The sequence below is a fragment of the Chiroxiphia lanceolata genome, chromosome 21 (genome assembly GCF_009829145.1).
Source record: "Chiroxiphia lanceolata isolate bChiLan1 chromosome 21, bChiLan1.pri, whole genome shotgun sequence".
Lineage (NCBI taxonomy): Eukaryota > Metazoa > Chordata > Aves > Passeriformes > Pipridae > Chiroxiphia > Chiroxiphia lanceolata.
This window is the reverse complement of record NC_045657.1, coordinates 9,598,487-9,623,487: the sequence shown is the minus strand read 5'-3', so window position 1 is coordinate 9,623,487 and position 25,001 is coordinate 9,598,487. Positions and strand designations below refer to the sequence as shown.

At 48.9% G+C, this 25,001-nt stretch overlaps 1 protein-coding gene across 10 annotated transcripts in view; it reads left to right on the top strand.

Annotated features, from left to right (window-relative positions):
* The window catches only part of EHMT1 (euchromatic histone lysine methyltransferase 1), a 127,959-nt gene that overhangs the window by 24,231 nt on the left and 78,727 nt on the right, over positions 1-25,001 (top strand). The window contains exon 1 of one of the 10 annotated variants that reach the window (XM_032708194.1): positions 16,678-16,776. The exons of 7 other annotated variants lie outside the window; for them this stretch is intronic. In XM_032708194.1, the coding sequence (XP_032564085.1) occupies positions 16,771-16,776 (6 nt within the window). In that variant the 5' untranslated portion in view covers positions 16,678-16,770. Of the gene's footprint in view, positions 1-16,677; positions 16,777-17,596; positions 17,683-22,794; positions 22,902-25,001 lie in introns of those variants that run through there. 2 more of the 10 variants (XM_032708198.1, XM_032708190.1) reach the window with 2 other exon arrangements.

Sequence of the window (25,001 nt, the reverse complement as noted above, 5' to 3'; positions counted from 1 at the left end):
GATAGGGAGGGATGGGATGGATGGATGGATGGATGGATGGGGCTCTGTTGAAGGAGGCTGGGTTTGAAGGTGCTGGTGTAGTGACTTGGTGGCTCCTAAAAAAGACAAAAAAGGAAAATAAGAGAAGAGGAAACAAACTGCGGGTGATTCTTGAAGCACCATCTAATCCATGACCTACTTGCTGCCGCAGTGCCGTGCAGCTGGAGCAGCAAAGAGAGGAATGGCTGTTCCCTGTGGGAAGCACAGGGTGCTGGGACATGCAAGGGCTCTTTCCAGTGGTGCTTCCTCCAGCCCCTGTGCTGTGGCCATGCCCGGACACCTGGAGCTGGTGGAGGGAGCACAGGGAGCAGTTTGAGCCATGGATTCCCCTCTGGTGCCACAGCCATGGAGGGGACAGTGCTGGATCCTGGAACCAGGCTGGGATGTATGAGCTGGCATAAACCTGTGGGCTCCTGGATGCAGGAGCTCCTTCCCCAAAGAGATGTGGGGCACTGGGCACCTGCCCTGCGTGAGGACGTGGCTCACCCAGACACCATCAGAGAGGCAAAATTATTCATCCCCACCTCCTCATAATCCACCACAAACTAAAAGTCTTCATTCTCCTGCTCCTTCAGGAGCCCCCACTGACCTGATCATTCTCAATCTCGTGTTATTTTCCAGATCATCAGTTTGATTTCTCAGTACTTTTACAGTCCTTACTGTTCCCAGGAATCTGTGCTTCCATCAATTATCTCTTGTCGAGCCTGTAGCAACCTTGAACCACAGTTTCCATCCTATTTTTATAACTCTGCTTATTAGAGAGTCCTCCAGAATAACTGCACAGTTCTTACCAAGATACCCCAGATTTTTCTCAGTAAACAATAACTTCATCTCTTGCTAATACAAACTTGAGGGCTCTCCTCTTCCATTTGTTCACTTCTCCCTCTGGGGTTTGGGAGTGAATGCTTACCTTTAACTTAATTCATGTATGGAGGTGTACATGTGTGTCCCAGGGTGTCAGATCCTGCTTTAACCATATTAATTGTGGTGCTGAACATCTGCTGCCAAAGGCTGGTGTCCAACAGTGGCATTGATCAGACAGTTGCTCTCCTTTGCCTCCATCAGCATTGGCATGTACCCTTCCTTTGCTTGATTTGAAACTGGTTCTGATGTCTTCTACACTGTTGAAATACAGATAATTTCATTAATCTCCACAGAATCAATGTGGATTTACTGGTGGCAGAGCATTGGATGAGGAGGGGATCCTAAAAGGCAGAGATCTGTTGTTGTCAATGCTCCAGGACATCTTTCCCACTGGCACCAGGGCTGTGTTGAGCTGCTGCAACTTTTCCTTGGTCAAAATGAGATTGGGAAGTGACCTTTGCATCTTTTTTGGAGGGCTGTTTTAAGTTGCTATATTAAATTATTACATAAAGTGGCTCTCAGAGTGTCTGCACTGTCAGCCCTCCTCCTGCTGATGCCACAGAGGCAGTGATTTGTGAGTTACCACCCCAAGGTTAACTCCAAAACTTCTGCACTTCCCTGGCAAACTTAATCCAAGAAAATCTTTTCTTTGGGAAGGAAAATGAAAAAAAACAACAAACCCTGTCCTCTGTTTTTCATAAGTTGTGAATTGTGCTCCTGTTTAAGCTGATTATTTTATTTATTCCAATAATCCTCTCTTCCAGAATAAAAGGAAAATTAATTGTCTTCCTATTTCCATAATGGTTTGCCCTTCAGACATTTGCCAGGCAAAGTGCTTAAAACCTGAAATGAAAAGATGGGGAGTGTTTAAAATCATTGAGCTACTGTAGGAACATGTTTGTATTTAATAGGGTGGTATCACGCAGTCCCAGAGTGTTATTTGCTCTGGGTTCTGTAGGATTAGGAGGGGGCTTCTTGGCTTCTGCCTATGAAAACAGGGTCAAGCCTGCTGTGGTAGATAGTGCAAGTCTTAGGTGGATTTTGCTAGCAAGATGGAACTACCTGCAGCTGAAACCCTAAAATTATCCAGCATTAACAGGGAGTGTTGTCCTTGGGCTTCGTGGTGTTTGTTTGCAGGGACAGTGCCTGGACAAGGACTTCCCTCCTTACAGGTGTGATGGGAGAAGATTTTCCCTGCAAGATTCTTTTGCTGTCACCGACCTGGCTCTTGGCTATTTTTAACTCTGTCTGGCTAAAAAAAAAGATACCTGATTAATTTGGGAAAATGCTGGAATGTTTCCTTAAAAGGCTCCGAAGTGATGCAATACCCAGTGATGAATCTGAGAGCTAAATGAGGGCTTTGGTGGGTGCGTTGGCTGAGGGAGGGAGTTGGGTGTTTGATCAGCCAACACACTCATTTTCTGTGCCAGGGCTGCTCTGGTGGGGCTGGTGTGGGAGCACTGGCACAGCTCCAGGTCTAGGCCAGCAGTGAATCTGCCTCCTGCATTTCCAGGTTTATCCCAACAAGCTTGGAGAGCTGGGGCTGGCTGTGCTCCCAGGGGGGTTTACACTGAGGGGAATGAAGGGAGAAAGCCCAGTGTGGTACAAACAGGAGTCTTGTGTCAGGAACAGGGTTTGTTGCCCCATCATTTGTGTACCCAGGAGTGTTGCACATCTGGGTGTGGGCTCCCAGGCATGGGGGCAGCAGGGATGAAGCTTATCCCCACTGTAGTCAGGGAAAAGCTGCTGGCACCAGACCTGGATGTGGCCAGGAACGAGCCGAGTTCCTCATCTCATGGCACAGGGACAGTGTCCGTGCTGGGTTTCCACACAAGAAACCACATGGCAATAAATTCCTCATATCTGTCCTATGTTTCCCTCTCCCTTTGTGTGAATTTGCTCCAAAGGAGCAGAGTGTAATCCATCCTGGGAGAGAGAAGGGCAGGAGTTAATTCATTTTCCTGATCTTTCCGTAGCTCTTAGTCCAGCTCACAGCAATTTGTGGTACTTGGCCACTGCAGTAATCCCGTCAGGGACCCACTGGGAGAAGGCTGGGCACAAAGGACCCGTGGCCCCTGGGTGTTTCCATTAGCTGAGGAGCACATGAGATCATCTCTTGCATTTCCAGCCAGGGTTTTGAGCTGCCATCTCAAGCAGGAGAACAACGAGGGTATCTCAACCCCACCCAGCTCCAGGACACCTCCGTGCCCAGGTGAGACAGCCCAAACATCCCTCAGCACAGGGCAGGGAGGGAGACTCTCCTGGTTAGACTGAGCTCAGGGAATATAAAACCAGCTGTGTGAACATCCTCCTCAGGTCTCCCCTGTTCTGCTGTGCACACAGCAACCTTTTGTTTTCCTTTAAACATCATAAACCCGGCGGGGGAATTCATTAACACGAGTCCCCACTGACTTCGATTTTGCCAAACATCGACTTCAAATTACTCTCCCTCCTCTTAATGGGAGAGATCCCTCCCTCCTTCCCACTCAGACGTCCTGGGAGGGTGTAGGTGTAGGCTGCAGCACAGACCTGCCCAGTTTTGTTCAATCTCTTGCTGGTCTGGGTTGGTATTTCTTGCTGTTGGTGCTCTTGGCTCGTGTGTAGCATGGGAGAAGTTATCCCAGACGGAGAACATCCGTGTGGCCAACTCCTGTCTGTCGAAAGCTGCTGCTGATTTCAGTATTTTAGGCTCAGTCTCCTGACTCACAGATGGAGCTGTATTCCCAGCTAGCACACACCCATACAGTTCATTGAAGGAGGTGAAAATGCTCTAGTTTGCAGCAGTTCTGGCCCTGCTCCGTAGGCAGCTCCAGCTCCCTGTGCACGACGTGGGGAGAGGAGCCTGAATTTCTCAGTCACGAGCTCCTGTGTAAAATAGCTCTGTGCTTGCTGTCGTGGCTGCCAGAAGGACTTTTGAAATGGCAAAGGTTGTGAAATCGTGGCAGGGAATATTGGAGGCCAGAGCTGGGCCAGAGGAGGAGCTGCCCCTTCCTACAGCACAGCCAGGACTGGAAAAATGGACGTTCATGGCTGTGTTTTTACAAGGTACCTTCCTCATGCTCCAGGCATTCCATGTGCCAGGCACTGACCTGTAGGCCACTCTCAAATGACAGGAGCTCTGTAGACAGAGCCTTTGCTCCTGCTCTTTGATGACTCTGTGCAGCAGGAGCTGTGTTTGGTACCTGGGGGCTGGTGCTGCTCCCGGGAGACAACACGGCTTCTGAAAATTAATAACTGTCTTCTAGTCACCACCACAGTGCTGATAATCTTGTCCTTTCGTCTTCTGTTCCCTGAGGGAGTTTTTGCCCTTCCTGGATCTCATCCTGATCTCTGCTTGGGAAAACAAATCCCAGACTGCTGCTGGAACCAGTTGTTTGATGGGCTGGACCATCTATAGTGGTGCAGGGAGGGAAGGAACAGCAGGGCATTAAATGTTTAAATGTTTTGCTTTGGCTAAGGGCAGCCAGCCTTCCTTTCTCTGTGTCCCCTGTCTAGCTGAAGGAAGGGAAGTTTATTGTATTTGGGTGTTGTGAAACACTGACACAGGCTGCCCAGGGCAGTGGTGGAGTCTCCATCCCTGGAAGTGTTCAAAGAACACGTGGATGTGGCTCCTGGGGACATGGTTTAATGGTGAACATGGTGGCGGTTGGACTTGATGATCTTAGAGGTCTCTTCCAACCTTAATGATTCTATGATTTTCTCTTGGTCCTGTGGTGAGGAGTGATTATTGCAGGGCACCAGCAGCCCTTCCTTCCTCTCCCCTCCCAGCACAGCAGGTTGGATATTGCACATGCACACGAGGTGGGTTGAAGGGGCTGATAGATCTCCATCATTAATGAGGAGCCTGTAAATGAATGTTTAGCACTGGCAGGATCACTGTGTGTTCTGGTCTTCCATCCTCTGGAGCTCACAGAAAAATCCCAGACTGGTTTGGGTTGGAAGGGATCTTAAAGCTCATCCAGTTCCACCCCTGTCATGGGCAGGGACACCTTCCACTAGCCCAGGTTGTTCCAAGCCCTGTCCAACCTGGCCTTGGACACTTCCAGGGGATGGGGCAGCCACAGCTTCTCTGGCAACCTGTGCCAGGGCCCTCCCCACCCTCATAGGGAAGGATTTCTTCCCGATATCCCACCTAACCCTGCCCTCTGGCAGGTGGAATCCATTCCATGTCCTGTCACTCCCTGCCCTTGTACAAATGCTGAGAAGGAGGTGCTGGCAGGTCCCCTGCTCATGCAGCTCCTCCTGGTGAGCAGCTCCCTCAGGAAACCCCCTCCCAGTCCTGCCTTTTGGTGGGAACACCTTTTTCCCACTGTCCCTGCAGTGGCCTGGTCTGGCCGGTTCTTCCGCTGGGCACCTTCGCCGGTGTCCTGGGGTGGGAGCAAAAGGCATCTGGAGGTGGTGGTGAACCTCAGGTGGGAGAGGAGTTCACAATACCTGGTCTAGAAAGCTGCATCTGTGTAAAAAAAACCACAGCTTTTTCTCCAGGTTTTGTCAGATCAATACCATTGTTTGCTTTGAGTGTCGTGTCGTGTTGTGCCGCTCCGTGGCTGTGGTTTCCTTTATCCCAGTGCACCTGGAATGTCACAGCTCTCAGCACACGTGGTAAATAGAAAATCTGAGCCATCTGTGAGCTCTGGGACTGGGGGTGGGGAGGAAGGGGAGGAGTTGCTTCCAAAGATCCGGTTAAAAATCAAACTGCTGGATTTTGAGTGGCAGTTCAGCTGTAGCTGCTTGTCTCTGTTTGCTTTTCCTTGGGATTTGGAAACCCACACAGGGCCTGGATGGTGCAGTAGTGGATGGACCTGTAAATTTGTGATGTTTTTTGTTGATTCTTTGTCTAGAGAGAGAACCGGACTAATATATATGCATACATATATTTTATATATATATTTATTTATGCAAGTCTGTGCGTTTATATATTTTATACATCAAATTAACTGAACAATCTTTCCTCTTACCAAATCACTGCTGCATTTTGAAGCAGGTGGAAGAGTTGCCATGGCTGCAATGATGGTTTTTGGGCCTTTTTGAGGTTTGCAGGGCTCAAATAAAAAGAAAATATGATTTAGGTTTGGGGGGACACCACCACCAAACCCCCCAACCCCCCCAACCAAACAAATATTTATCACATTTCCAATCTTCCATCTACCCCCCCCCAGTTCCAAATATGCTTTTAAAAGAGTTGCAAATGCTTGTTGGCATAGAAACTGCAGGATGGGAGTGAAGCATGCAAATGTAAAAGGAGCCATTCTGCTGAGCAACATGGCCTGAGCCTCGGCAAAGCTGACTGAAATCTTTCACTGAGGCAAAGAAAACTCTCCAGATGTTGCTTGAATTATAATGGTGCTAAATATTTCATTTTTTTTTTTCCAGTTTGCACATAAATCCAAAAAGGCTTGAAATGCAGGGAATGCAGCCCCAATACCAGTGAGCTTTCTTTTCTTATGAAAGAATTCCTAGTCCAAAAATATTGCTAAAATGTGTTTGGCTCCGAGCAGTGCCAATTCCTCATTAAAACATGTGGATATTTCTGTGGTTTAATCTGTTAGAAATGCAGTCAGGATCCAGTTCTGTTAAATTAAGCAACAATATTGGCCTGGATGTTGTTTGAGATATTAAATGTGGCAGTCGGAACACCAAGCAAAATGTTTGCACATTTTAATCACTCCACGAGCAGTTTTTAAATATTTTATTCCAAGGAGTGCTTAAAAACTGTCCCTGCCCTCATTGATCTGCCTCCTTCCCCATGCCAGGTGCAGCATCCCTGGGATGGAGGCATGGAGTGCCAGGAGGATGCTGCTCCCTGGGAGCAGTTTTTATCCATGGTGTGGAGCTCATGGATACACCAGTGTAGGCCTCCAAAATCCCTGCTTGGAATCCAAAAAGCCAGCGTGGCCAGAGGCACATGTCACACTGGACTTGCCTTAAAGATGTTTTTTCCTGCTGATGCTTGGGGTTTCCTAAGGATTTCCTGGGACAAAACACCCCTGAACTTCCCCAAAACGCCTCTGAACTTCCCAGGCTCGGCAGCTCCTGGGTTGTCTCGTGGTTGGTTTATCCCTGTGCTGGTGGCTGTGGTGGGAGGGCTCCCTTCCCAGCAGGTGAGGCCATGGATTGCATTCCCTCTTGGCCTAGCTGAATATTTATTGATTATTCTGTTTTTTGCCCAAGTTGTTCATTGATCAAGGCAGATCCTCTTTCTGCTTTAGTGCAGCCATTCCAAGGAAGGGATTGGCTGTTGGGAATGTTGGATGGGTGGCACAGGGAGCCATGGGACTCTACTTATGCCTTGGGACACCTTCATAATATACAGGATGTGGAAAATATCCCTGTGGGCAGGTTTCTGGTGGGGTTGGCTTTAAATCTGGACACATTACAAAGGCACTTCTGTGGTGGTGCCTTGTTCCTTGTTTAAGGTTAGAAATGAGGGGATATGAGCAGGTTTTCTGAAGTCTTTGGTTTTGGGGCTCTGTGAATTGTGTGGCAGCTTGTGTTGTATCAAAACATGCCCAGAGCAGGATGGTTTTGGCAGCACCTGTGTGTGACTTTATAGCATTCACACCTCTTTGTTGTCAGACATCAAAAGGGCAGTGCAGAAGCTCAAAATTCAACCAAGTTTGACTTTTTCTTTTTTCTTTTCCTATTCAGCATAAAGTGCATGGTTTTCTGTGGGAGAGCTTTGCAGCTTTTTTTTTAAAAAAAACAACAATCCAAACCCTGAAGCTTCAGTGCAATTTTCTTTATTATTTTAATTTCAAGACTAACTCTGCGATGATAACTGGGGACTGTTAGTGATCCACGATGGAAGAAAGCAAGTGAAAGCAGAAGGCACAGTGGAATGGAGGTCATTGCTGAAAATACCCTCTGCAAAACCAAAGGGCACACTGGGGAGGGAAGGGAAAGGTCCAGAGTTGGGAGGGAAATTTGGTGAGGAGGGAGCTGGAGGGGCTTCAGTGCCACCACCTGTTCCACCCACCAATTTTATTCTTATTTACTGCAAGAGATGTTCCTCTTCATTTTTGGGATGGGTTAATGTTTATGCTGCACTAATACTTGTTTAACAGTTCACCCTACATGTGGGATAGGGGCAACTGTGTAAAACCTGAATTTGCTGATGAGATCTGATATGCATTTAATAGATAACTAATAACTTAATAATTTAGTTAGTTGGGCAGGACAAGGTAGGCCAAGCTTGTAGGAAAATCTTAAGTCAGTTAAACCTCACTGCTGCCTGCACCTCGAGGTGAGCAGCACCAGGGTCTTTGTTTTTAAACCTGCCCCAAGAGGGGAGCATGAAAGGATTAGAGAGAAAGAAGTGGGATGGAGAGAATAAATTAGAAACAGAGGCAAAAGAAAATACAGGGATTAAAAACACGGGAAGAGAGTTTCAACACAAGAGGAAAAGTGGCCTGGATGATGAAGCATTGAAACATGAGGGACTGGGTGTCTGGGCATGTGAACAACTGCAAACAGGGAAAAGGGATCCCAGAAAAATTTCCAGGGAGGCACTTGGGTGTGTAGGCAGGGAAGTGGGAAACAGGTGAAGATGGCAAAGGGGTTGGGAGGCAAGGGCTGGTGGTCTCTGCAGCAGCTGGAGAAGATTTGCTTTAATTGTCCTTTATTCCAGACTAGAAAGTGATACAGGAAAGTCTCCTGAGGCCTGAATATGGAAGGGGTGATGAGTGGGAAGGACTGACCCTTCCATTCTCCATGGGGAACGTCTCAGATGGTCTGTGGTTGTGATGGGGAGGGCAGTGCCCTGCCAGGCTGAGAAACCTGATTTTGAAGGTCTCCCACAAACCCTGTGGGTGGTTGGAAGGAGAGGAAATGGAGCACAACTGTACCTGGCTGATGGAAGAACAAACCACGTCAGTGGTGTTCCCTACACCTGCCTTGTGCTTGTGTCACTGCCTTGCACTGGCCCCAGTGCCCAAAGTGCTGTGCTTGAACCAGCTCTTCCAGCACTCCAGCCCAGTGAAGGCAAAACAAAGCATATTTTGACCTCTGTAGCTAATTTAAGTTAATTTGTCCTATGTATCCTCCCTAGCAAATATAACTGTAACCTTCATGCAACCTATCTTCTGGTTTTAGCACAAACATGGCTTTTGCAGTGAAGGCAGAGCCTCCATTTAATTCTTAATTAGCTGGTGAAAAAGAAATCAGCTGTGCTCTGACAGACCTCGTGTCCCTCCCAGGCATGGCAAGGAAAGGCCTGAGCTCGGTGGAGTTTGGGTCTCCCTGAGAAGTTTGGCTTTCACCTCTAGAAAAAATACATGAGAAAACCTTTGATGGGTTTTGTGATGAGATACAGGCTGAGCCGACCTGGGTTCTGTCAGGAGCTGGTTGTGATGCAGCTGTGCAAATCAGCACAGCTGGATCCATCGGGGAGCAGCTCTTTAAAACAAAAGGATGGCAGCAAACTTCCTTCTCCCCAGGCAGAAGGCTGACTGAAGGTGAAGTCAGCTGCTGAGTGCAAGTGTGACAAGGATGACATGAGGGATAAGAACCTGGTAAAAACAAATGGATAAGAATCCCTGGAATTGCTGGACTTGGTTACTTCATGTGCACTTCATGACCTTCCTTCCCTCCCTCAGATCCAAGCAGAAGGTCCCATTCATGAGCATCCCTCCCAGCAGAGTTGGTCCTACTCTATGAGCACCTAAGGCTGGCATTTATTTGGGCTGCTGTGTGCAAACTGCACCACTGCAGGAGGATTTGTATGTACTTGTGGGTTTTTTGCTTGTTCCTTGCAGGGACGCAGCCTTGTCTTGGGTTTTTATAGTTTAAAGTCAAACTTTGATTTATGACATCCATTCAGTCTGCTTGGGAAAGGGCTGGGCTTGGATTACAATGGGATATTCAGGGCTTTACAGGACCTTCTGCAATGCTTTTCTCGGGAGGGAGAGGAAGAAGAGCGTTGGATGCAGTTTGAAATGACAGGCACTTTGGGTTGCTTTAGAGTTGATCCTTGATTCTGTTCCTTCTGAAAAGGGACCCAGGAAAACAAAATTCTTGGTGCATATGGTACATCCCAGCATATTGACCTGTAAATATCCACCCTTGTGGGTTTTCACACCATGTCAGGGAATATCACAAACACTACAGTGGTGGTGGCAGTACCTGAGGGATTTTCCCTTTATATCCACCTGGGATAATGTCATTATCATGGTCTGAGTGGGGCTTTCCCTCTCCCTTTCTTAAAGGAGGGAAAAAAACCATGGAGCAATTCTCCTGCTAGGATGGGAATGTTGCCTATTTGTGCTCAAGGCTTAGAGCCATTTGTGTTTTTGTCAGGTGTCTGCTGATACCTTACACCTGCTCAGGGAAGGAGAACACAGGACAACTGTCCCAAGGCTGGCTGGGAAGGTCCCTCTCTTGCAACCTTGGGACCTTGCTTGGGGTCTGTCCCCTTTGTGGCAGAAGAACGGGACAGGGGGTGTATCCAGGGAAAAGATTCCAGGGGATTTGAGGAAGGGCACATTATTTTGAAGCAGTGTTTGGGGAGGGCTGTTCTAGAGGATGCTCAGGACTCAGCCCTGTCCATACCTGTGGCTCCAGAGGCTCTCCCAGAGCTGCATCCCCCACACTGTGTGAGAGCTGAGTGTGCTGAGGAGGCAGTGCAGGAGCTGATGAAAGAGCTGAGTGATGTTTGCCAGGTGCTGCAGCAGCTCTGGGCTCCTCTCAGCCATCTGGGGAGGGCTCAGCCCTCAGCCTGTGCAGCACAAGGAACGTGCTGTGGTGACGCTCTGCAGCACCTTCCCTCCCCTGGCAGGGCCTGGCTGTGCTTCCTCAGCTGCTGCCTGGCAGGGAATCCTGGAAATCTTTTTTGCAGGGCCACATTCTGCCCCTCTGGCTGCTTTTTCTTGGCTTGTGCATGAAGACAATGCTGCAGTTCTGTTCCCCAAGTGCAGCAGGAGTCATTAATCAAAGCTCAGTGTGCTGCTGTGGGGCTGGGTTTGGGTTTGAGGACAGTGCCAGGGACGATCCAGCTGCTCATAAACTTCATGTGAAACTCCAGATCTTTCAGCTACCAAGCAAATGTCTTACAAAACTCAGCTCTGCTTCCTCCAGCAGTCCTTGAGTTTGTTTAATTGAAGCTCCAGAATGATCAAGGCTGGAATTTGGCTTCCTGTTGCAGAAGAAAAATGCTCAGGATTTTTTTTTTTCATGTTGCCTGTCTACTTTTGTTTTATTTTATTTTATTTTTGGTGTTATCACTGAACCAGAACCAACCACTTCTGCTTGTTTTTTGTCTGGGGTGAGGCTGCATGAGAGTGGAGGAGAAGCTTCCAAAGCTCCACGGTGCTTTTGATGTGCACATTTGGATTCAGGAGATCAGCACCAGGAGGGAGAGTCTGTGCTCTGTACAGAGCACTGGAAGGGTGAAGCCCTTTCCTGTTCCTTGCATAATAAAAATAGTGCACATGGTCTTTTTTTCAGTGTGCAGAACTTGTCCCTGGGAGAGTCCTGGAGAATCCTTTGCTTTGCTTCCCAAACAGGTTGTAGTTGCTGTGGCCAAGAGTGGGCAGAGGAGGAGAGGGGCTGCTGGGCAGACCTTCTGCAAGGCTTCTCTCTCTCCGTTCTCTGGTTCATGGCTCTGAGAGCTGGTGGTTATTGCAGCATTTTGTGGTTTGTTTGGTTTTCTTCTTCCTGGTGTTTCACTGTATTTTGAGTCTTTCAGTTTAAATGTTGACAAAATGAAGCTCTGTGCCTCCTTTGAGGCAAGTGAATGGGTATTATCCAGAGGGGTGGGAAGGGGGGGGAGAATTGGAGGGAAGTTATTTTTGAAGCAGTGGTTTGATTTTTGATGTGAAACCGGCGCTTTATTTTCAAGTGCCCTGACCATTCACATCTGTGCATCTGTTCATCCCCTTGAAAAATGGCATGAAGCCATGGCAGGGGAGGTTTAGACTGGATATTGGGAAAAGGACCAGAGGGTGGTTGGGCACTGACCAGGCTCCCCAGGGCAGTGGGCACAGCCCCAAGGCTGCCAGAGCTCCAGGAGGGTTTGGACAACGCTCTGAGGGACAGGGCGGAGTTGCTGGGGTGTCTGTGCAGGGCCAGGGTTGGACTGGGTGATCCATGTGGTCCCTTCCAACTCAGGGTATTCTAAAAATAGGTTTGAGAAACTCTGTCTGAACTGGCCACCCCAAATCAGTGTGTGACTCTTGATTTAAAATTTATTTTTTTGTTCATATGTAAAGGCATCACAGTGAGCTCGTCAGCCTTGAGCTTTGTGCACTGCCCTCACCTCAGTCCTCTGGAATACAGCAAGGCTTTGGTACTGTAGTTCTGGGAACCCAAGAAAATGGGATGGTTTGGTGACTTCAGCATTACAGTAAATGCCATGTCTGTCACCCCAGCTATAAACCTGTGTTCAGAAGTCTCCAGACACACATGGGGCTCAAAGCACCTATTGGCTCCCTGTTCCTGCCACACCTGCAGTGGTTAAATTTGTTAGGAAGTGGTGTCATCTCCATTTCCACATTTCCCTGTGTTTGATCCAGTCTTTTCCCCCAAGCCCTTGCCAGGTGTTTAAAGCATCTGGATTAAACCCCCACAACGGAACTCGTGCCCTCACCCCAGGGGCTTTGACTCGCAGCCCAGTTATCTGACAAAACATTTCTGAATAACTTCTCTGAATTTATTGCTCCTCTTGATTGATTCCAACGTGTCTGACTCCCTTTTTTTAGTCTGGCCTGTGTCCTGGTGTCACAAATTCACCCACGTGGCATCATCTGCCCTCTTTTGAACTTGGCAAGGGCTCCTTAGTGATTGCAGGGTCACTGTTCAGGATAAATATCTCCAAAACCATGTTTGTTACAGGGAATATTAGAGGGAGAAAAACCTGATATGATTGTTATGTACATTGAGGTGTTTTGGGGTTATCTGGTTGTTTTTAAATAACAGAGGATGGGATTTTTTCAGGGGAGCTTGAAATGCTCAAACTTCACTGAAATTCAAATTCAACTTATCCCGGATGGGCTGTCCCAAGACATTCCTTGCTGGTCTGAGGTGACTCAGTAAATCAGCAGCAAAACATGACTTCACATCCATGTCTCCTGTGTCATGTTGCTCTACATCTGTGAAGGAACACTCCAGAAATTTTTGGCAGTTAATTGTCCAAGCCTTGATTTTCCCAGAAGTAGATACATTAATATTGCCTACTATTCCCACCTCTTATTATAAATTTCTTTATAAATCCTGATTATTGTTGCAGTACCTTTAAGCAAATCCCTATGCATCTACCTTGTTCTTTTTTACTTGGTGATGTTTAGATGCTTTTTTCAGTATATGCTCTGCTTTTGATCAGGAAGAATTAGATGATTTTCCTTGGTCTTTCCACAGAATTTGTTCAGCAGCCTCCAAAACTCCTTAAGGCTGTGGCATTGGTTAGAATAAAATTAAGTAATTACAGTACCTGGTAAAGGGTGCCTGTTGTTGGTAGCCTGGAGGATTTGCTTCCAGGATTCCTTAAGAGCAGCAGGAATGGATCTCTGAGCTAGAGGTGTTGAGTGCTCTTCAGCCACGTAGGAAAAATCAGTGTGCTGAAAAGAGATGAATTTTTTAAGCTCAAAGGTGAGACCCTGTGGCAGTTCTGCTGGACTTTTGCAGGGTTTGGGGTTTTTTTGTGCTTTTTGTTGACAGATTACCTTGGTCCTGCTGTGGGCACGTTGAAGAGGAGAGCAAGGCTGCTCTGTCAGGAGAGTGGCGTTGGCAGGCTCAGAACCCCTTTGGAATATCTGGGCTGTTGGAGTCCAAGGCCTGACTTTGAGGTGTGAAGCATCCAAGGTTTAGTGTTGGACACTGGCTCCAACAATGGCTCTGGGATTCTCCAGGGGCAGGGAATAGTGAGGCTTTGTCCTTCACGTGCAGGAGGGAGGTTTTTTTTGCTCCTGTTGCCTTCTGTTTGTGCTGCTCCCTCGGGTTTTTCTAATCCAGTGATCCAAACAGGAACAGGTCTTCCTTGGAGACCCTTCCCAGGTGGGGATTGCAACCTGGCCTCAGCCTGGGAAAATGCTGGGAATGACCTCTGTGCTGAGTCAGCCCCAGGGAGGGAATGTTTGAGGAGCCATAATTTTATTTGCGGTTCTCCTGCGTGTCCATTTTGTGCCGTATCTGACGGATTTGTGAGAAGTGCTGAGCTCTCATAATTCCTGATGGAAGCTCTGGAGGTGGAGGCACCTGATTCCCTTTGCAAATGAGCCTATGGATAACTCAGCTCTGACACTGCTGCCCTCCCCCCTCTTTCTTGCCCACACAGAGAGGTTGTGTGTCGTCACCACAGGATTTACTGCCTTCAGAGGGAGGATGTGATGGGAGCAGGTCTGGGAGAAGAGTTATGGCAGCACAGAAAGGCTGCCTTCCCACCTCCCTACTGTGTGCCTCAGTGGGGAAAAGTTGGGCTTAAAACTGGCAAAACAGATCTACAAGAGGTTATCACTTCCTATTTTATTAGGCTTGTGTTGACTCTTCAGCCTGTGTTGGAAGCAGGTGTGTTTGAGCCGTGCTGCTGTGTCCTTTGGAGGGATGTGGTGGGAGCAGGACAGGATTTCCCTCTTAAACTACTCCTCCACTGGAACCACTGTGTGTAGCCCAGGGTAAGCAAATCACTCTGGCTTTGCTGTTTTTTTTTCTACCTGTCCCCAAGGAAACAATATAAATGCCATGCCTCGAGTGTGTATCCATTGAGGGCAAACAGGATCTTTAAACAGTGATGAACCGTGGTTTTCCGTCAGTGCAGCAAACCAATGGTTCATTAGTGAAATACATTAATAATTCTGCTATGAACCCTGTTGGTAAGTGAATCTGCTTTAATTCCTTTGTATCAGCAAGAGCTGCAGGTATGGATGTCTTCCTTACATGAAATAAAGAAAAGGAAGAAAGCAATGCTTGCAAATTGGTCTTTGTTTCCAAGGAAACAAATTTGACATGCTCGGGCTGTGCGAGATGCAAACACCGCTCGACTCAGCAGACATGCCTCGGGATTTTATGGTCTGGATATTATTTTTAAACTACCTCCAATTTAAAGGCGAGGGAGAGGATGGGAATAGAAAATTGTTGGCGGGGTTTATCAATCTGTGCTTAATGAAAGCACTGGGTGGTGTCTGGGATTGCCCAGCGTGGCGTGGAGGGAATCGCTCCTGATGAAGGTCCCCGGGTAGGGGCAGCCCAGGGCCAAACAGCCCCTTCAGTGACAACCTTCAGCAGCCAGAGAGGTCTGAGGGGAGCCCTGTGCTGAATTAATATGGTTTATCCTGGGTCACTTTACCAAATGTTTTGTGCTCTAAAAATATTTGAGTAAAACGCAGCTCGCCAGCGCTTGGCTGCCTGGAGCTCCGGAGGCAGCTGCGAACACGCTCCCAAATAATTTGCTAAAAAGCTGTGGCTTGGTGTTGAGGACTGGGCTGGATTTATCAGGGAAGGGATGAGAGAGCAGCGTCATGAGTTGTTTGCGTGGTGCATCTGGCACAGATGTGCTGGGGCCTGAGGAAAATCTTGACTTTGACTTGGCTCGTGGCGCCGCACAGGAAGGCTCATGGCGTTGCCGTGGCTCCCTTGGGAGTTTGGGTCAGGAAAGAAGCTGGGTTGGGGTTCATCTGCCACCCTGATTTTTTTTTTCTCCCTTTTCCGAAATGTTGTGTTGATAAAGTAACTTGTTTTGTTTTTTAGTTATTTCTCAAACTCCAGCACTGGGGCAGACACTGCACGTGGGGGGCGGAGGGGGGCATTGGAAACAAACGTCACCCAGCAGAGCACACACAATTCATGGATTTCAACATCCAGAGCTGCTTTTGGCCTGGGCCCAGCATGAGGAACAGGATACATGCTATATACATTCCAACTTTGTTGGGATTAAATAACCAATTTTTGCCCTGGCAAAGCTGAACTTCTGCACCAACTATCTTTGTTTTCTGGAGCAGTTCAGAGAGCTGGGAGGGATCTGTAGGGAACATGCAAAGGATATTTTGGGAAACACAAGTTTTTAAGTCCAGCTCCGTGTGCAGATCACTCACAGTGTACAGGGCTGTTGTGCGTCTTTGCATCTTTTGTTTGGAAAACTGTAAAGGATTTAAAAAAAAAAACAACCTCTCTTAATTCTTCCATGAAACAGTCCTACTGCATTGAGGAGACAAGGTAATGATGGTGGAATTTCAGAGGTGACAAGTGGAAAACAAACCTCTCTTAAAATTCAGGTCCTTAGGAAAACATAGCATGAAGTGTGTTGCTCTGCAGTCTCTCCCCCTCTTTAATCCTACTGTTTAACTTTCTTGCAAATAGAGTTAAAATAACCTTCAAGGAGATCAGGGTAGACTGGGGTAGGTTTAGCTTTAAGATGGCTGGGAAGCACTATTTGCATTGCCAGCTAAAAGCATCAGTTGAAGCCCGTTGGGGGGAAAAAACCCCTAACATTAATGACATTTTATGAAAATATTGCAATTTGTGGAAGACCCAGAGTGACAAATCACCTGGTTTGGGTGTCACTGGGAAACGCTCCTTTTGCACTAGGCTTGCCTGAGACAGGATTTTCCTTGCTTTTGTTCTAAAACGAGATGCTTGCAGCCTAAAAACGCCTGCGATCCCCGCAGCGAGAGCTTCACCTCCTTGACAGAGGATGGGAAGAGGAAGGTTGGCCGGATTGGGATGAATCCTGCACCATTTCTTTTTTTTTTTTTTTTTTTTTTTTGCTAATGACACTTCCTTATGCTTACATTTCATTAAAGCTCTGAAATGGCTGAAGATCAGCCCGCACTGAGCATGCTCCGGGGTGGAGGCTGCACCCATGGAGTGAGATGGATTTGTGGCTGGAGCAGGGATAGGCCTGGAGTCAGGACCTGGAGGGACCCGCAGCTCCCCGCAGCCAGGATGGAGGTAGGGCAAATCCAGTCGGTTCCTTGCCGTGCCCCCAGGCTGGGGGAGCGAGGAGACCGGATGGAGCAACAACTGTTGGAATTGATTCAAAAGCAGCGCAGTTAAACCACTGACACGAGATGGCTTCAAACGCTTCCTGCGGATCCGCGGGGAGGGGTTTGGAATACTGACCTTTGCTGGCTGGCAGGCCCGTGCGGAGAAGGGACCTGTGCAATGTCAGGCTGGTGACATGAGGTGACAGCAGGCAGGGGCTGCAGCCAGGGCTGTGCCTCCATGGTGGAGCCCATGTGATCCTGGCTCCGTCGCTAATTGTTATTGATGGGGAGCCTCGCGGGGCTCGGACCTGCCCCGCAGTTCAAACCAGGATCCGGCTGGGATGGTGGGAGGGCGAAAGAACGTCAAACTCCAACTCCCTTTTCCAGCCTTATTTTGCATTCCAGTGGTGGCAAACAAACCTTGCCACATCAGGTCCTCCACACTGGCAAGGGAGAGGAGGGAATATGTTTGTTTGTTCCTTTGGCTGCGAGGTTTTCTGTGCTTCTTGCAGGGGGTTTAACGTGTTGGCGAGTGGGCTTGGGGGCAGGCAGGGGACTCTGTGGGTCGTGCTCTGTTGGGCTCTTGGATTTCATCCGTAGTTGCCAGGTTTTTACAAGGAATGTGTAAGCACCAGCAGGTATGTGCTGCATGAGCCGATTGACTCCAGTTGTTGTACAAGCTCGCTGCGTGGGGAAGTGCCAATAAAACATTTACATTGGCTCTGGGTGTTTGTGTTAGCGAGGTGTAGGGAAGCTCTGGCTTGGTGTGGAGCAGGGGGGACGTCGGCCACGAGCCTCAGACCTGTCTCCTCACGCATGGGAGGCGTGTTATGGGGGGCCCACCCGTGTTTCGGCCTGGCTGGAGGTGAAGGTAAGGCGAGGGGTTTGCTCTGCTCAGAGCACTGGGAATACTTGGGTGTTACAGCGTTGTAGTGTTTGACTTACTGAACAGAAACCTCTGTGATCGTGGTCTGCCTTTTAAGGTAGATCAACTCTTCCTTCAGGGCAACTCTGGCCACTTTTCACAGTGTAATTCAGAGGGCGACTGGCAAAGATTTGATTTTGTTGCTGTGTCCCAGGTGATGGTCATTCTGCATGAAGAGTCACTTCATTACCTAAAGTAACTTGCCTATTTATTGCCTGGTTCCATCTTTCTTGTGCACCCAACGCTTCCTTGGTGCTTTCTGAGCCTGTTTGCTACATCAGCCCTGTGCTGAGCTGGTCACTAGTTTGCTTACTGGGCTTACTTTTACAGTGCCTGCATAAACTCCTGCTGGCGCCCAGCTTACTGGGCAGACAGAACTTCTCCTACTCTTTAATGGTCGCTGGGTTGTTTATGGCTGGATGAAAGCACAAAGGAAAGCATTTATGTGAAACAAACAGCATTGTGACTGTACACCGAGAGGGGAAAGGGTTGGATTTTCTTTGGCTGAGGTGGGGGCTGTGTTTATGGCTTTTCAGAGTTTGTCCCCGTGGCTTTTTCTCCCGATGTGACTCTGGCGGTTGAGGTGATCTCAGCCCCAAGTTTTCAAGCATGGTCTGGCTCCCTTGATGAGGAAATGGGACTTAAACAGTTTCAGATGCTGGAAACCCACTGGTGTGCTAATTTCCTATTGTGCTGTGTGAAGGTGTAAGGGAGCCTTAAAGACCCACTGCCACCTTATGGCAGTTGCTGAGAAGCAGCTTCTGTGGAGCCAATTCCGTACACACATCATGCTCCATTTCTCCGCTCCTCTTAACCATGAGACTTGCATGGAGGCAGGAGCTTTGTTTTTAAAGGGTTCACCAGCTCCTTCTGTTCCTTGCAGAAATTTGATAAAGTCAGCAGGATTTCTTGTGGAGCCCTCAACGGCGATATTCCGTAGGAGCTCCTGATCCGGGGAGAGATACAAAGGCATCGGGAAGCACCGATGCCGGCGAAGAACTTGCTTATTTTCACGTCAGTGCCTTAATCCTTAAAAAAAAAATAGGTGTGAGGTCAAAGTACGGGGACAGATTGAGCACGTGAGGCTCCTTGGCAGGCTCCACAGCCGCGCTCCAGCTCCCGTTGCAGCAGGAGGGAGCTGGAATGCGCGCAGCCATTTTCCCAGCCGGCGCTGCTGGCAGGGCACTGAGCAGGGCTGGCTCTGCACTGACACGGGGCTGAGCCCCCAGAGTGAACAATAACACATCTGCCTGTGGAGCAGTGAGTGTGGTGGGAGTGGTGATCCCACCTGGGATGCTGGATTTAGGACTCTTCTCCAGCGAGGCTGTGTTCGTGCAGTAGGAGCTCTTGATATGCGATGGCTGAATGAAGGGGAGAAATGGTGGTTTTAGGTTTCCAAAATAGAAGGAGCTGTGGTTACTATAAGTTAAAACTGAAGGAATTTATAATTGGGAACTGTTAGGAATACAGTATGTTCTAAATTACAGCTGTCTGGCCAATATGCTGCTAAATAAAGTTCTAGGATAGCCCTGTAAATGAAATACTCAATGCATATTCTTATCAAAACATAGCAACATCTCCCAGAGAGCTCACATCTCCATTGCTGTCCAATAGGATCATTTTTTCCTTTCCTTTTCTTTTTTCCTTTTTTTTTCCTTCCTTTTTTTTTTTTTTTTCCTTCTTGGTGTGTGTGATGTACTCAATGCAGCATCCCAGGGAACATTTCACATTTCCTGTTAAGTGAAAACAGTTTTCAACTGTGCTGAGGAAAAGGGGGGAGAAAGAGCTCAAGAACTTTGGGGGGAAAAAGCAGATTTTGAAAGGTAGGGAAAGCTGTGATTCCAGAATTGTGCATTAATGACTGCCTGCTCTTTCAAGGCTGTTATCTGAGCCTGGAGGTGGACACTGGGGCTCTCCTGGAGGATGCTGAAGACACCCTGTGTGTCCTGGGACATTCTGGTTAAGAAATGCCTATAATGGCTGAGGAGGAAAGGGAGCATTTGAACAGCTTGTGGTAGAGCTGGTTTATAATGGTACAGAAACAAGTCAAGATTGCAACAGAAATGCCCATCTTATATCCAGAGACCCTTCAGCTTTTTGTGCTTTTGGGATCGCTTCCGAAGAGTCTTGAAGGGGAGCATCAGACTTGATCAACTGGAGGGTCTGGAAGAAGAGGAACCTGATGGAAATAAGGAAAACCCTCTATATTTTGCAGAACTAAATATTGTTCTTCCTATAGAAACAAAAATCTTCCCCTTGCCTCCCACTTGTGCTTCCTCTGCAAGGGAGCTGTGAAAATAATGGACGTAAAATGGTGTCATTAAGCAAAAGCCCTGAGGAACCCAGTGTCCTTTGTGAAGGGAGATTGTTGTGCTGCTGCTTTTCTTCCTGAAAATGTGGGATTTCTGAAAGGGATGTTTGAGCCTTCAATCAGAGCGTGGAGGCCTGAGAGCCACGGAGTGAAAACACCGGAGTGAAAATACCTTGTGATCTGTGGGCGCTGGTAGGAATGTTTGGAAAGGGGGTGTCGGGCTGGCTCCTACCGGTGTGGTGGGAAAGCTACTGGAGAGCACTTTGTTTAAATAAAGGGCACAGCTTCATGGGGCATGGGCTTGTTCTCATCCTAAATCATTAGCAAAACCAGTCTGGAGATGGGTCTGTGACCACCAGGGCCCTGCAAAGGAGGGTAGATGGGGGCCCTGGAGTCCTGGGCAGGAGGCACTGCTTTGACAGCTCAGCCACAGGAGTACCTGTGCTCTGGAAGCTTCTTTCTCCTTTGGGATAACATAAATTTAAGGTCTTACTGATCAACACCCGGCCATCCCCCGTGGCTGGGCACTGAGCAGAGCTGCTGCTACGACGCCGATCGATCGCTTTGCTCCAGTTGGTCATTGAAGCATCTGCAATACCCCCCTTTGCCTTGTACTTGTTGTTTCTAAACAGTGTTTAGTGCTTTCGAGGATGGCCATGAGATGTGCAAAGCATCTTTTGTAGCATCTGCTCTCGGTGTGTCTTTAACCTCAGCAGTGAAAACATGTCTGGTGTGGAGATGCAGTGGGGACTGTCACCCCTCTGCCTGTGCGGGGAGGCTGTGGCTGTTCTCCATCATTATTTTACCTCTGGAAGGGAATGTTGGCTGTGGTGGATCGTTGACACTGCCTTTGTTAATATCTTTGTTTCTATTTCTGGGGTTTTAATGAAAGCTTGGTAATTTCGTGCTGCAAGGAAGGGCAGCACGTCGACTGTTTTAAAGCCATCTTTGGTCTGAACTCCAGTAATCTTTTGATGCGGTGGATAACACAACTCCTGTCTGCGTAGTCGGGGGTTGTTGCTTTTGTTTGGGGATTTTTGAATTTATCTTAAATGAGTTACCTCTCCACCTCTCAGCGACTGAGAGAAAGGCCAGGAGAATCTCATTTTGTGTATATTAAAACTTAAGATTCACATCAAACAAAAACCCAGCGGGTGAGAGAGCGATCCTTGCGTTATACTGTCACCTCAGATACTCCTTCCCTATGAAACTCAGTCATCTCAATTTAGCCTTGTGTGTTTTAACTGTTTAGTAGTGAAGCTTCTCCAGAGCGTGGAGGGAAAAACAACGTCCCTGTATCTGAGGCAGATCCGTAGCGGCTCTTTGCTGCCTTAATTATTGCAGCCTTGCAAATGTGCCTGGCCAGGGTGGTGAAATAGCTGCTTGGGCTGGAGAAAACCTGGCTTGTGGATGTTTCCAGCCTGGCAGGACTTGGTACTCTGTGCTCTGCAGGGAGGAGGGGATGGCAGAGCAGGCCATGGCTGAGGGCCTGGATTTGCCTGCCTGCCTTGGGTGCTGGGGCAGGGCAAACATCCTCCTTGGGCTCCTCAAAACCTCCCTGTGGATTTGGATGGCCTTTTCCCTCTCTACAGTGCAGGCTGCTCCCTGCCCTCCCCAGCTCACTGTGACACATCACACTCTGCTCGTCTTCATTTGGATTTCTACTCTTACAGAGAACTCTGGCTCTTAAAGAGGACGATCCTCTGTGCTCTTCTCTTGGGGAAAACTGTTTTCCCTTTGGCCAAGAGCACACGGGTGGTGCCACAGGCCATTTCTGAGTTTCCTCTTCCTCCTGGCCTCTTCTCTGGAGTTGTGGCCGCCCTCCCCCTCCTCGGGGGGAGGTTCTCCAGCTCCAGCAGCCTCCTGCTCCTGCCTCCAATAAATGCCAGCCTTGCTTGAATCCCTTCCAGCCGATCTCTGCTCGCAGATGTTCCTGTGAGCTCCTCTGGCAGTTTTGCTGGGAGCTTGAGCAGATATGAAGATTGCCAAGAGTTTATGCTTAATTGTTAAGTGGAACAGAGACAAACTACTCTTATTTTGAAGCTAGAATTTCTTCTTTTATCTTGCTGACTGGGCCAGCTATATTGTAGGGTTCGACATAGGCTGAGCTCAGAGCTCCTGCACCTCATAGTGCACTATCCCTTCTTTAGGGCAAGGATGAGGATGGATCCATGAGGGTGTCCCCTCGTTCTCCCACAGCACTTTTCAACAACTCTGTTTATGATACCCTTTTAAGGTCAGTTGTACCAGGTCAAGTTGTCTCATTAATCCCTAAAGTGAAAATTAACTCCCCTTTGGCTCAGCAGTTCTGATCTTGAATGCACTTGCAGTTGGACACTGCTCACTGCATCAGTTTAACCCATGTACCTTCATCCCAGTGCTCTGAGGTCGAGGGCTTTGTTAAGTACAACAAAATCAGCACAGGAGCATCCCCAAGCCACGGAGAGTCCCTCTCCATCCCTCCTGCCTCCTCTTTTCCCACGCACAAGTGCTACTCTTGAAGGCCACGAGACAGGCACACCTCGCCCTATGGTTTAAAGAGCTTTCTCTTTTTTTCAGGCAAGTGATCAGTTTTGAGGCCTGGCACCTTGTCAGAAAGTTGACAGATGATCTGCGTTGCCGGTGCGTCCCCGGGATGCCCGGGATAATCGCGCTCCAATGGACGCCCTGGAGCCGGCAGGTTCTGTGTGAAATGGCTGCAGCTTGGAGGGAGCAGTGAAATGGGCTCTTCTGGGCATGCTCACTCTGTAGAGGGAGCTTTATCACATGAGCAGAAACTGAATCACTGCTCATGAGGATCTGGAATATGCAACTCTTGGAGTCTTCACCAGAAGAAGACAACAGCTGCCCGCAGGTACCGCAGGGTCCGACAGCCTCCCGCGCCCGGCGCGGCCCCGCCGGCCCTGGCAGACAGGCTTGTCTCCTGCTGGGGAAGGAGAGGCCTTGGAGAGGAGGAACAGAGTTTGGGGGATCACGGCTGGGCTTAGTTATTTATTTATTTGCTTCGATGCTCCTCTCCTTCGCTGCCCCGTGCGCGGGAGGGCAGGCGGGCGCGCGGGGACCGGCCGGGCTCCTTCCCGCTGGGATGGATATTCCAGGTGCTGTGCCATGGGCTCCTGGGTCCTTCAGCATCCGACATCGCTCCGGGAAACCTCGGGCTTTGTTTTCCTCGCGTCCAGGGGTGGTCTTTGATTTGTGTTCTAGGGTGGGGAGGCCCGTTCGGGGTTGGGGTTATTCGTGTATTTTTAGGGTTGGTTTGTGCTTTTAGAAGTTTTTTAAGGGTGAAGTTTCTGGAAAATTCTCCCGGGAGCCCTCCCTGCTCTTGTAGCTCTTGTAAGCAAAAGGAGCAAAGCCTGGGGTGGCTGAGCTGACCGAAGACTGAACTTTCAGAGGGGAGGAGAGGGCCCGTGGCCACATGGCATCTCCTCACTAGGTCTCCTTTGACAGCTTCTGCTTAGGGCTCATTTTCTCAGCTGGAGGCAAGAGGCAACAATATTTCACCAGGAAGAAACAAGCCTTTTGATTTTGGGGTGACTTCCTCCCCTCTTTCTTTTTTTTTTTTTTTTTCATTGTAACAATGAAATCCAAGGGACCAGCTGGTTAAAATGAAACATCCGTGGTTGATTTCATGGCAGGAGGCCCAAGTCTGCAACATATTTTAAAAGTTGCCTAAAATTCAGGGCCCTGGCCCTGCCATGGGATTTTATTTTTATTTTTTTTTTGCTGTGGTTTGTGTTATGTGCAGACAGCTCAGTTGGCTGCCACAGGCCTCAGTGGGATTTGGGATGGACACCGAAGGTCCCAGAGCTGTGGGGAGTCTGGGCACCCCTACAAAACACTGTCCTGAGCTTGCTGTGCTCCAGGGAGACCCCTGAAGCTGCCCTGCAGACACAATACTGAATTTTCGATCGAGGAGCAAGATGTGAAGATGGCATTTAAAAGATTAGGGAGCTTACAGGACAATCTGTGACACCTAATCTAAATATCTGTCGTGTCTCCACTGGACTATAAATGCACTCATTGTTCATCATCTAGAAGATGTGAGCGAAAGGAAAGGGCCTCAGAAGCCACAAGGAAAGAAATGAGATTTCTTTTTAACAGTGAAGAGCAGAGGCCTTGACCTGCTGCCTGAGAGAGAAAATGGGCTTTGGGCTTGATGAAGGCTGAGGAGACAACCAAAAATGCTCTATGGTGTGCAAGGTGTGCCCCTGTGAGGTGGTGACACGGTGACACCGGTGTGACAGAGGCTGACAGCGCCCAGCGCTCCGTCCCTGCTGGCCAGGGCCCTTTGAAAGCGTCTGCAGAGCTGCAGAAAAGCCTGACCTACTTTGGAGGGAGGAGAGCAGCCGAGGTCTGGGCTGGGCGCTGCTTCTCGGCGAGGGTTAAGAGCCCGACGTGGGGCCTTCAGGTCTTGGGTTCGGGCTGTTCCGCGTGTTTTCAGTGCTTTCCATGAGCTCTTCCCCTCGTCCAAGAGCGTGTTGGGGCACAGCTGGGCTCTGTGGCTCACATGGGGCATATTGCTGCTGCTCAGCCCCTGTGAAACCAGCCCTGGGCAGGGGAGCAGGGGTAGCTCCATGACCTGGGGGCTTGGGTGCCAGTGGTCATCCCAAGGCTGCTTTTGCCAGGCTCCCTGACCTCTCCCATGCGGTGCCATCTCCTAAGGAAAGAGCGTTCATCTCCTGCGCTGTCAGGGAGTTGCTTTATTCAGGTAAACAGGGAGTTTTAAGGAGCTTCGCTCTCCTGGCCAGCTGGTCTGGGGGAGGGCTGGCTTTGACTCCTGCTGCTCCTCTTTTGTTTTCCTTTTTACTGCTTTTCCCTGAGGTTTTTCCTTCTCACCTTCCCGCTCCTGGGGCCGGGAGCGGTCGAGGAATGGCCGCAGCGGGAGAGTGACCGTGTGTTCGGGTCACTCGGAAGGCTCGGGGCACTGATGGCGTGTGCTCCCTGCTTGGGAGCC